Source organism: Asparagus officinalis, chromosome 2 (assembly GCF_001876935.1).
Source record: "Asparagus officinalis chromosome 2, Aspof.V1, whole genome shotgun sequence".
In the NCBI taxonomy this organism is placed as follows: Eukaryota; Viridiplantae; Streptophyta; class Magnoliopsida; order Asparagales; family Asparagaceae; genus Asparagus; species Asparagus officinalis.
In genome coordinates this window covers 25,267,358-25,280,289 of record NC_033795.1, presented here as the reverse complement: position 1 = coordinate 25,280,289, position 12,932 = coordinate 25,267,358, and the positions used below count along the sequence as shown (strand labels likewise).

The following is a 12,932-nucleotide window of genomic DNA, read 5'->3' as shown; positions in this document are numbered from 1 at the left end:
GGTGGGGGGGATGTGGGAGATGGGAGGAGAGGCAGATCAAAGCCGGCTCTGGAGGTGTGCGGGGTGATCCACCGCACAGGGCCCCCTAAAATTAGGGGCCCCAAAAAATTTTTAATTATATTTATATATAGGGAGAAATGAATCTAAGACCAACGTGGACCGTCCATTTCACAACCTTCAGCTTAATCTCAACCCTCCATTCAAAAACCTCTCCTTCAAAAGGATCTCTACCCATCTTCACATCTCAAACTAGATCTGCCCAGTCCCCTCCTCCTGTCCTCCGCCCTCGACATCCCCTCGCTCAACTCAGCGTCACGTCGGCTCATCACCCTCGCGGGTTGCGGCCTTGCCCTCGCCATCACCTCCCCCTCCTCCTCTCCGATTCCACCGCCCGAGGCCTCGAAATTGTCAACTTCGGAGCTTTCTGCCCTCGCTCAGATTCGTCGTCCCGTCGAGCTTAGCAGTCAGCAGTCAGTCCACTTCGCCGCTGTCGAGCTCGCTAGCAATTCCTCGCCTCCTCGGATGTAAATTTTGGTCTATTTTTGGGATTAGTTAGGGTTTTTGTTGATTGAGGAGCTCTTGATTTGATGCTTTTGTTTGATTTTTATTGTTGTTGTACTTGTAAAGGCTTTGGATAAGATTCGTTACGAGAGCTTGACGGATAAGAGCAAGCTCGATGCTCAGCCAGAGCTGTTCATCAGGTTGTATTGTTCCGAATCTTTTGACTTCTTTCAATTTGATATTTTGATTGTAATATTTTTTTTTTATATTAGAAATACCTCCAAGAAAATATCTTTCTGGATATGATAAATGTAAGAAAAAAAGAAAAATTAAACAATTTATCCAAACTCAAAGTGGAGCGCTTGATAAATTCATTGTTACATAAGATTAGTTAAAAATTCAATTGAAAATGATAACATTAATGATTTGGGCCTGAATAAGTATGAGAATGAAAATGTTGATGATCAAAGTAAAAATAAAAATGATAATGAAAATGAGAATCATAATGAAAATAAAAATGATAATGAAAATGAGAATCAGAATGAAAATGAAAATAAAAATGAAAGTAAAAATGAGAATGAGAATCAGAATGAAATTGATATTGACAATGAAAATAAAAATAAGAACGAAAATATTTTAGGCAATGAACAACCTAATTAGTCTATGCTCATGAATTTGAATATTTATGATCCAAGAATTTGGGATAATTTGGACACAAAATCTAGAGATATATTAGTGGAAAATGGCCCTATAAGAGATCTAGTAGTCGAAAAAGGTCCTAAAGATAAATTAGGAAGATGTTTTTCTTCGGCATTTTACACTAGACATTTATCAAATAAAGAGAAATACGATAGGGAATGGTTAGTTTAGTCAAAGGATATCGATAAAGTTTTCTGTATTTGTTGTAAATTGTTTAAAAATGGTTTTAAGAAAAGTTTTTTTTTTAAAATGAAGGATTTAATGATTGGATACATCTTAGTGCTAGGCTTAAAGAACATGAAACAACTAATGAGCACATCATTAACATGAGTACTTGGCTTGATTTATGCATAAGATTAAAGAAAAACAAAACAATCGATAAAAATATTCAAGAGCAAATTAATAGAAGGAATATTGGAAGAAAGTATTACAAAGAATAATTTCTATTGTTAAATATCTTGCTAAACATAACTTGGCATTTCAAGGAACAAATGAGAGAATTTATCAAAATAATAATGGAAAATTGTTAGACCTAATTGAAATGATTGCAGAATAGGATCCAGTAATGCAAGAACATGTTTGACGTATTGACCATGGTGAAATTCATTATCATTATCTTGGTCATAGCATTCAAAATGAATTTATAAGTATGTTAGCTTCTAAAATCAAATGTGCAATAGTTCAAAAAATTAAAGAAGCTAAATATTTTTCAGTGATACTTGATTTTACTCCGGATGCAAGTCACCAAGAACAAATAACTTTAATATTACGATGTCTCGATATTTCTACAAGCCCGATACAAATAGAAGAGTTTTTGTAGAATTTTTAAAAGTAAATGATACATCTAGACAAGGACTTTTTAAAGAATTGCAAATGTGCTAAAAACTCTTAATTTTGATATTGATAATGTACGAGGTCAAGGGTATGATAATGGGTCTAATATGAAAGGGAGACACCAAGGTGTACAAAAAATATTACTTGATATAAATCCTAGAGCATTATACACGCCTTGTGGTTGTCATAGTCTTAATTTAACACTTTGTGGATTGACAAATTGTTATGATAAAGCAAAAGACTTTTTTAGAGTGATACAACGTATTTATACATTATTTTCTCACTCAACAAAGCGATGAAATTTTTTGATAAATAATGTAAATGGTTTAACTGTGAAGCCATTGTCGGCTACACGTTGGGAAAGCTATATTGAAAGCGTTAAAGCAATTAGATTCCAAACGCTTGAAATAAGAGAAGCACTAATTCAGTTAGCAGAAACTGATAATGACTCCAAAATAAGGAGTGAAGCAGATTCTTTAGTAACACATGGAATTGGAAATTTTGAATTTTTATTAAGTATGATTATTTGGTATGATATATTGTTTGTTGTTAACTTAATTAGCAATTTTTTACAATCTAAAGACATGCTTATTAATATTTCTATAGATCAAGTAAAAGGATTGATTAGGTTTTTTAGGATTATAGAGAAGTTGGGCTCACACAAGCTATGACAATTGCTAAAGAAATTACTACTGAAATGGAAATTGATTATGTATTTCAAGTAAAACGTCAAATCCGTAGAAAAAGATAATTTGATGAGAATGTTAATGAGGAGACAACACAATCAGCTGAAGAATCTTTTAGAATCAATTATTTTTTGTATATTGTAGATCAAGCTATTGGTTCACTAAAGAAAATGTTTGAGCAATATAAAGCATATGAAGATATTTTTGGATTTTTGTTTGGTTCAGAAAAGTTAAACTCATTAGATGATAATAATTTGAAAGCAGGTTGTGATAATCTTAAAATTGTTCTAAAATAAAAAACATTTTCTGATCTTGATTTGAAATATTTATTTGGAGAACTAAAAACCTTACAAAATATTTTACCAAAAGAAACAAAGATGGCTATTGATAAACTGAATTTCTTAAAAATATGAAATTGTTTTCCAAATGCATGTATTGCTTATAGAATATTATTGACTATACATGTCACAGTCGCATCTGCAGAAAGAAGTTTTTCAAAATTAAAAATATTAAAATCTTATCTGAGATCGACCATGTCACAAGAAAGACTAAGCGGACTAGCTTTGATATCCATTGAAAATGATTTTATAGATAAAATTGATGTTAAAGACTTAATTAGTGATTTTGTAGCTAAAAATGCAAGGAGGACAATTTTTCGATGATACTTTTTGATGCTAAAGGCTTCAATATTTGATAAAGGTAAGCACAGATACAAGAGGAACATAACATGCAAGTATTTCTTATTGTGGACTATTTGCTCTATTGTAAAGCTTTATTAAGGTGAGATTACATGCATTTATCTGATTAATAATATTTTATTCAAGTGACCGAAGAGATGAAGAATGTGCAATAGCACTTGAAAAGTATGTTAAAGATTATCTAGATGCAAAAAAATCAGGTAGCATTTTAATGTCTGATCACTAACATTTTGTTCCCTAGCATTTTAGGGATTCAAATTGGAATTTATTGATATTTTGTATATAGAGAAGTGTCATATGTTTACTTTTCGCACAGGGCCCCTAAAATCTCAGAACCGGCCCTAAGGCAGATGAATGAGATGGGGAGAGAAAGAGAGAGTTGAGATCTTTTTTTTCTACATATATTTGAATATTAAGGGCAAATATGTATGTAAGGAATTTGAGGGTGCATATGTAAAAAATCTTTAATTTTTTCCGCTCAAGTCAAAATTCCTGTTATTAGAGTAGGTCTTATTGATAAAGTGCGTTAATTTTTAATTTTTTTGGTTGCCCACATTAATTTTTTATATTTAATTTAAAAGTAAATATCACTGTATGAGCTAATTTGATATTCAAGTCGGCCAAGAAGTAAAGTTCTTTTTCTTCTTTTCCTAATTGGATTCAGCGTTATCCTCAGTACTCTAATCGTCGTACAATCACCTATGATAAAATGTCCTTCATTCCATGACATCTTACATCAGGTACGATCACTTTCTTGTTCGTCAAGGAAAATAAAAAGAATGAGATTTTTGCATTCAAATCCTTGTCCTACGTGTATTTATGGCCCAATTTTCTATTTGATTGAGGAAAAAAAAATCACTTGCTTTGCTTTCAATTTCTCTTCATCTGTGGAAATTTTCTCTCATTAAATTGCAATGAAACAAAACTAAAAAGGAAAAGAAAGTCAAATACAGTTAGGATAATCATTCTTATAATGATCATTGTGATCGTAAAACCTACTGTTTTCTTAAGTACATATGTACGGAAACATTGATAAAGAAATCTCAGTGAATTCATATAACGTTATTACTTAGATATTAATTCATAACATCTGTGATTAATGAACTTCCTGAATATCTATATAGTGAAATAATTTATTCATAAATTAGAAATAGATCCACTTCTTTTAGTATAATAACCTTTGTAATTTAATCTCATGGATATTTTATATATCGACAAATCTATTGGTTTCTATTTATTTTTAAACCACGTTTATTATTATTTATCATGTTTAGTAATAAAATGATACATAAAACAAAGCAAACAATTGTAATATCGAGCTTATTCATCCATCATTTAAAAAAACATTCAGATCTTATTGTCCATCCGGAGGAGGCTTAACCATTATGATACGTTAACATCCACAAAAAAGTTTAGCTTACAAATTTCGGAGTTTAAGTGCTTTAATAAAAAAACTTCCCCATAATTAGAAGAATATAATACATGAAAAAATTTAAAGGACCTAACCGTAAAAGAGACAACTTACACATCCTTTCCCACGTGTATGCGAGACTCACACGGAAACCTCTATATCACTTCCCGACTCCTCTCTCTCCTCATTCATAAAAATTCGGAAAAAAAAAAGAAATAAATCTTTTTTTTTTTAAAAGGGGGAAATGCCCATGGCCATGGGTTCTTCAGCGAGTGGGAATGGAATCAAGCTAAAGAAAGATAAAGAACCTCTCTTTTCTACTCCAAACCCTAACCCTAATCCCAATCCAATGCCGACCGGCGATGGCTCTTCCGGCGACGCGGCGGCGCTCTCGCGGGCGGAGGTCCTCAGCCGGCGATCTCTGCGAGCGAAGCAGCTCGCTAGGGTTTATAGAAGGCATTACTGGTCGTTGATTGAGGAGATTAGGGTTAAGCATCGGGACTACTATTGGGAATTTGGGAAAAGCCCTTTGGAGGAGGAGAATGAGAATGGGAATGAGGAGGGCGAGAGGAAAAGGTGCGGGTTTTCTGGGTGTAAATCGAAGGCGATGCCGCTGACGAGGTTTTGTCATCAGCATATATTGGCTGATGGCAAGCAGACGCTGTACAAACCTTGCGGATTTGCGACGAAAAGGTATGAAATTTTAAAATTTTCAGTTAAGGAAGTATGTGTGAAATTTGGGGTTTTGGGTGTTTTGGCATCTAATGTGGCTCTTGGTTTCCCAGTTTGCTTATTGTTTGAGTTATAATTTAGTTATTGACAAGAATTTGTAAGAGTGACTCCCTATTTAGTAACTGTGGGACTAAATGTAAGTACACACTGTATAAACCCTGCGGATTTGTGTGGAAGAGGTATCTGAGTTTTTAATTTTATATTTGTGGTTTTTTTTTTTTTGGGATTTCTACAAATATTGCAGTTACGAAAGTATATGTGAAGTTTGATAGGTTTGGGTGTTGTGGCATCTAATGATGCTGTTGATTTTTTTCAGTTTGCTTATTGTTTGCATTAGAGTTTCGTTATTAACTAAATGGACCCTAACATACCACTGTGCTTTCGTTAGTCCTGGCTCCCACTTGGGCTGGTTTTGCACTATCTAGTCAAAACTACTAATCTAGTCTCAGTCGAAAACCGCAATTCCTGCCTTACCTCTTGCGTTGCTCGCTTACAACCAGGAAGGTGGGGTTGATTATGATACCGTTATAAACCTTGGAGAGCTTACCCCTAAAAGCTATATCTATTAGAGGGAGGTAACCCAATTCCCTTACAAATCCACAATTGTCTCCCTGTTTAGTTAATGTGGGACTAAACGGGCGCTAATTAAATGAAACCCAATACCCCTGTAAATTCATAACTGTAGTTTTTGGAGTTTGATATATGATTATTTAACTTAATTAGGATGTTGACTTTTTGTTAAAGTTGCTGCTTTTTATTTTGTTAGTATCAAATTAGGACACTATAAAGGTTAAGAGATTCAAGCTGCTGACAAACTTTTCATGTACTATGTATCTGTTTTTTGTTTATATGCACACCCTTTTAGTACCAGTTGAATTGTCAAGATGGCCTGTTCAAAAACTCTCAAGTGTATAATGAGCTTGATACCAATTTAGCTAGCCCTACCCTATTCTTGTGTATTGCTAAGTAGTCCCCAGCACACCACATATGTGGTAACATTGGACTTTAAGAGTCTAGAACTTACTGTAATTTTCACTTTTGATGACACAAACATTATGAGACAGAACTGAATACATACCTTTGCAACAACTTATCCATAATAGATCCTGTCTGGCATTCAAGTTAACTTCTCGTACTTCGTTTAATTCTAAATTATCCAAAAGCATGGTGGTTCCAATGCCATACAAGAATAAGTTTAATGTGGAGTATATAAAGATATTCTAGATATGAGATTTGATTTGCAGCAAAGATCTGCAGAGATCTCTTCACAAAAGAAGGATAAGTATTTGATGGGCGGAGTACGATGAATACAACTCTTCAAATATACTTGACTTCTTTTACTCCTGTTTCAGTGGAAAACAGAATACTACCTTTCTACTGCACACACATCTTGTCACATCCAACATCTTGCTAGAAATTTGACCTGTTAGGTTCCACAATCACACCAGAAAACTGTCTTATTTTCCAGGTCTGTGACACTCACTTCTTCACCAATTTGAGCATTTAGTTTTAGCATCTTTAGAGCAATGTTGTAAATAGCGGCCAATAGCGGGGCTATAGCGGCGCGAATAGCGGTCGCGGCCCTTTAGCGCTACGCGTAGGGGTTTCGCGGCTGGCTTAAGCGGGAAAATCCGCTATTCATTCGAATAGCGCGTAAAAGCGGATTTTAGCGGGTTAAAAGCCGGTTTTCACGGTTAAAAGCGGGTTTTCGCGGTTAAAAGCGGATTTTCGCGGTTAAAAGCAGATTTTTGTTGTTAAAAGCGGCTAAACCCGCTATCACACATATTATGATGCTATATTTCTTGAATTTCTTCATAGTTTCATTCATACAACAAGCTTATTAATTGTTATTTATTGATAATACAAGAAATTTACAACTAATTGAATTTTTAGATTTTTTTTATGAATTTTCTTATTATTTAGGATATTTAAATATATTTAAATTTGACCGCTATTTGACTGTGCGCTATTTGCCGCGATTTCGCCGCAATAGCCCGATATAGCCTTAGCGGTACCTCGCCGCGGCGCCGCGATCCGCTATTAGCAACCTTGCTTTAGAGTTATTGTGTAGCAAAATAATGTACATCTTTCATACAATAAGCTCTAAAGACAACTAAATCAAATCAAAACTATATACTTAACCTAGTACTTTTGCAAGTGTTTCTAAATTCACAATTTTTTTCCGAATAGCATATTTAGCGTTTCTACATTTTGCTTCATACCATGTTAACTTAGTTTCAGAGGCATGCATTTGTTCCAGTAGTATACAGTATTCATCCATTTTGCTCCATACCATGTTAACTTAGTCTCTGAGGCATGCAGTTGTTCCCATAGCATATTTAGAGTTCCTTCAATTTGCCCCATATAGCTTGTTAACCTAGTTTCAGAGGCATGCAATTGTGAAATGGCATAATTTCTTATCAACTAATGAACACATTCATACTAGAATATGCTTCGTTTTATCACGTTAGAGATAGATAATTTACAAAAAATTTTGCATTAAATTTTCCAATCTAATGCTGTATCTGACTTGATATTATTATATCTGCAAGTCATGATGAAACCTACTAACTAGCATGGATATATGTATCACACAAGATGCCTTGACGGTGAAAGGGTATCCATGCGAGATTCAAAATCTGCTGCTAATGAGCATGTAGATTTGAGTCCTTTTCAAGGAATCATGCTTATCAGTTTCATTGGATTAACAGTTCAGTGGGGATTTGTGTATGTAATTGTCTATATGGAAAATATTTTTGAAACAAGTTCTTGTGTCTTGAGTCATATTGAGGTATTTCTTCAATGAACATGGACATCATGCTAAACATGCTCGGTATACGAAGTCCTGTGCTGCATCCTGTACAAATTAACATTTACACATTCATAATAAACTGAATGTGCAAACTGGATATATGCACACATTTTCTAGGGGAGTGCGTGAATATGAATAATCAGATGTAAATTCAACAAAATGTCTGTATTTTGACATATATGTATAACCACATATGCAATACCTAAAATATAAATATGAACAGTGTTAAACTATCCAATACATCTGAATAGATCTCCAAATCCAAATATTGGAATATTAAAATGGGACCCATACCTTCAAGCGTTTGCTTGGTCTGTAGTAGGTCTACCTGTTGAGTTGAACTGGAGATTGGTCCCACCTGGGTTGAGTCCTCCTACGTAACGGTTGAAGTTCGACCTAGGTGGGATTCAAACTCGGTGCTCCTATGAAAGGCACACTCCTGACCCAGTTTCCCTCAATACCAAAAAAAGAAAAGCATATACAATTGTAGAAATTAATATAATTAGTATCACATAATATATTAAAAAGATATTTTATTGGATTATACATTAATATTGAAGAGCATACAAATCTAATTTGAGTCTAAATTTGGCTTTATCGATATGGATAAAGAGCTTAGTGCCTAGACAATGTCTGTACCAGGATCGGTATCAGAAAGAGAAGACAAATACAGATGCAGTAATACCCAAATCTTCTCCCTTTAGAGTACACTTTTGCATAACCATGCTTCTCATGCATGAATGCATGTGTAAGTTGCCCTGCTTTTCCTACCTGTGCACAACATAGATATCAGGTCATGTGAACTTATGTACACACAATGAGGTCCGCCAAAGATCCAGGACTGTTGAAGTTTGAAAGACACGTGGATCACACATCCATGTCTTTTTCAGATGTTGCATTATCTTTTTCTGGTAACTTTGAACGATATGTCGTTATTCTTGTTAGACATGTATGATTTGTGTTATTTATGATATGTATCAACATCAATGTAGCATCCTCTAGCTATGATTTATTCTTTGTGATAGGATTTTATTCATACAAAAGTTATTTCTGTTGAGAGTGAAAGTCATGATATCTAGTAGTCTCCCATGCGATTTATGCTGGAAGGATGTCCTAAAGTATGCCTTTATTTGATACCGGATTAAACTTCTATGTGAACACTATATTGCATACTCCATTACATAAGCAAATTGTTACGGTTGCGAAATTGGTAAACCTACTGATATCCATACTTATGTCCCAATGGATATGGCTTAAAAAGTAGCTAATCAATTATGACATCAAATATAGCTGTGTGTAACTGAATTGTCCCCATTACGGTCATTCAATGAACGCATCATGTCATTTAAACTTGAGTACTTGTGTATCATTATGTGTTGATTTGCACACACAGATACAAATTGTTATCCGATTCTTAGTTGAATGAATTTGAATGATATGAACCATATGGCACGATCATTAGTTTCCTTAGGAAAAACTGTTTCCTATATTTTAACTTTCATGCCGTTTCTTGGTTAATTTGGCCTTTTTGGTATTGAGCAGTGCGCAGAGTGTCCACATTACATGTGGGAAGCCAGTTCTGAGATCTACAGTTCCCTGTCTCTGCCCTGTGCACTTTCAGAGGATTCAGAAACAGATTTCGCAAGCTTTGAAGAAGGCTGGCGTTAGTTCTTCAAATAAGGCTCCTCCAAAGTTTCATGTCTTGGTTTCTGAATGCGTGAGACAAATTCAAGCCAGAAGAAGAAAATTATTGAATGCAGAAGTAAATGCAGATAAGGTTAACAATGACAATTAAATCTTTGATGCTAGTGGTTTGCATGTCAGGCAGAAAAAAAGGAAAGAAGATGGGTGCAATTATAAAATACTGTCACAAGAGTTAGTTTGCATTTATTTCTCTTTAGCTCCTGATTCTTCACTAAAGACCGCTCATTAGACAGAGGCGGAGATCATTGACCAGAACACGTTGTTGGACATCATCGGCTGCCTTGCCCAGTGGAAGAAAAACTCATTATTTGACGAGGTAAACTTTAATCATCCTTGTTATAACTTCTTTCCTTGTACTTAATGATGTATTATCTTTGACCCTAATCTTCTATGGTTCAAGATTCCATCACAAGTTAGCTGTCATTTCTTCTCTCTTCCATCGTTTGTGTAAATATTTATTTTCCTGCCGGAGTGGCTCAGCCCTATCTTTCATTTAATTGTTTTTGTAATTGGTGCGCATGCATCTGATTGGTGTAATCAATGTTTTCTTGGGATTATTTCTGATAGCCCCCACTATTTTGAACTTACTACCCCACTAGTTTTATCTTTGCATGTAGCCCCTCTTGAAATTATTTTTGCCTCTTTCACCCTCAGAGGTTCTTTTAACTTCTGTTTGTCAGAGAACAAATTTCTCTTTCTTTGAAGGGAGTCAAAAATTTTCGGTCAGAGGGTCTATCAGCGAAAATAAGGCTTGGTAGTAAGCTAAAAATAACGACACTACAGTGGTGTCTATTTGTGATTAACACGTCTTTTTTTAATTGTGTTTTTTTGTGACCTCAAAAGTGATTTTATTGTCTTTGCTAAGAGGATTGAATATCAAAATGCATTATATTCTGATTGAGATAGTTTTTGCAGGTATGTCTCAGGCAAATAATGTCATGGGAATAACCGGCTTGAACCCCAGTAAGACGCAACATACCTGATCCGTTACCGGTGATGACAGCATGCTATTGATAATGCGAAAAATCGTAAATACTCTCCATCAGCTAGTTCCATTCAACATTGTGTGAAATTGAAAAACCAAATTGTTTGCATAAACCCCTTTTGCTGCAAAATTATTGTTGGTGGAATCTGTGTAGGGTATTATCCAGTCTCTTTCGGAATTGAGCATGAAATCAAGTTGCCATTTGGTACGGATTGGTTGGCATTGATACCTTTGCTTGCTTGCTTACCTTCTCCTGCTCAGAGGTGGCACATTGTCTCTGTTCTGATTCTTTTTTTTTCTGGGAAAAAGAACTGACTCATGGCTGTAGCATGAGCTTTTGTACAGTGTATATTCATCAAACTGCAATTTGATTGCAGTTTACTGTGTATAGGACAATTTAAGAACAATTTCATACTAGTCTGGAAAATAATTGACTGTAATTTGAAATGTTGATATAAGTGGTCAATTGCTTCCAAGGTGCTGTTGTGATGTTTTGTTGAAGAACAAATTTTTTAAACAGACCCATTCCAACTTTTTATTTTCAAAACCGACTTTTTTTTTTATTTACCAAAACCGACCTGATTTTGTGATTAGCAGACTAATCACCTTCCTAAATAGTCGGGGTTGGCAACCCCGACTATTTAGGACATTAATTTTTAGGGTTTAATGCTTCTAATTAGGGTTTAACACCGTCCTAAATAGTCGGGGTTGCCAACCCCGACTATTTAGGAAGGTGATTAATCTGCTAATCATAAAATCGGGTCGGTTTTGGTAAATAAAAAAAAAGAGTCGGTTTTGAAAATTAAAAATTGAAATGGGTCTGTTTAAAAAAAAATAAAAAAAAAGAGTCGGTTTTGAAAATTAAAAATTGAAATGGGTCTGTTTAAAAAATTTGTTCTTTGTTGAACTTGTTGTGCTTATCGCTCCTCCTTTTGAAATCATATTTGACCTTTTTGACAATTCTAGGCGTTTAGCTAGACTGAGTTTTTTTAATTACTTTCTTTCGTTGCTACTAGAATTATAAGATTTATTTTCTTAATCATATGAATCATGATAGTAATTCACAAGTATGATCTGTGTATGAGTCTTATAGTATCCACTATCTATTATTATTATTAAAAAAAGCTAGTCTTTTGGTCATAAATTTTTGGTGTTTTACCTTATGCAGATAATACAATTAAAAATCTTGATGCCAACTACTTTAGCGCTGTCACACTCTTTTGGGCTAAATTATCATATTACTATTTGTTTTTGACCCCTTCTACTATTTTGGTGTTTTTTTTTCTCGCTCCCATGTTATTTTGGTATTTTTTTTTCTTGGTCCATTGTGCAAATAGACCCAAAAGTTGGTCGACGGCCAAATAACCTGCGAATCGCCTGCGAATCGCTTGGAGTGTATTAAAGGGTTATTATTTTGGTGATTAGGATTAGTTGAAGCATGTGAGAAGTATGTTCAGGTTTAAATCAATATACCTGTTCAAGTGGGACTGGAGGAGAAAACTTACTTTTGCATGGACAAATGGATTGATGATTTCACCTTGGCCTCTTCTTTTCCATAGTTATACCAACTTGACCTACATGTTTTAACTTCTGTTAAGTCTTGTCAATAACAAGTTGGGGCTGGGTGGGGGTGGAATGTTCATTTTAGTAGACAATTGACTGGTCATCTAGTGTTCAAGTATCTTGAATTGTTAGAGACTTTACATCATGCATAATTTAGTGAGGGTCCTAATCATAGAAAATAGTTACAGAAAGCGAAGGGTAGTATTGTTGGGATTGTGTCTTTGATTCTTTGTATAATTTCATGAGCATTAGATATGGTTAGATCTATCATGATTAGGAGATTGTGTCTCATCATGATGAGGAGTTT

The 12,932-nt window shown here is 34.5% G+C and overlaps 1 protein-coding gene across 2 annotated transcripts; it reads left to right on the top strand.

The window, feature by feature from the left end:
* On the top strand, positions 5,044–11,535 carry LOC109830564. Of its 2 annotated transcripts, XM_020397865.1 has the most exons (4): positions 5,044–5,522; positions 9,916–10,393; positions 10,993–11,105; positions 11,217–11,535. In XM_020397865.1, exons 1-2 carry the CDS (start codon positions 5,074–5,076, stop codon positions 10,166–10,168), a joined length of 702 nt encoding a protein of 233 aa, XP_020253454.1. In that variant the 5' UTR covers positions 5,044–5,073; the 3' UTR covers positions 10,169–10,393; positions 10,993–11,105; positions 11,217–11,535. The 2 variants fall into 2 exon arrangements, with proteins under 2 accessions (XP_020253454.1, XP_020253453.1); XM_020397864.1 differs by having other exon boundaries at positions 10,993–11,535.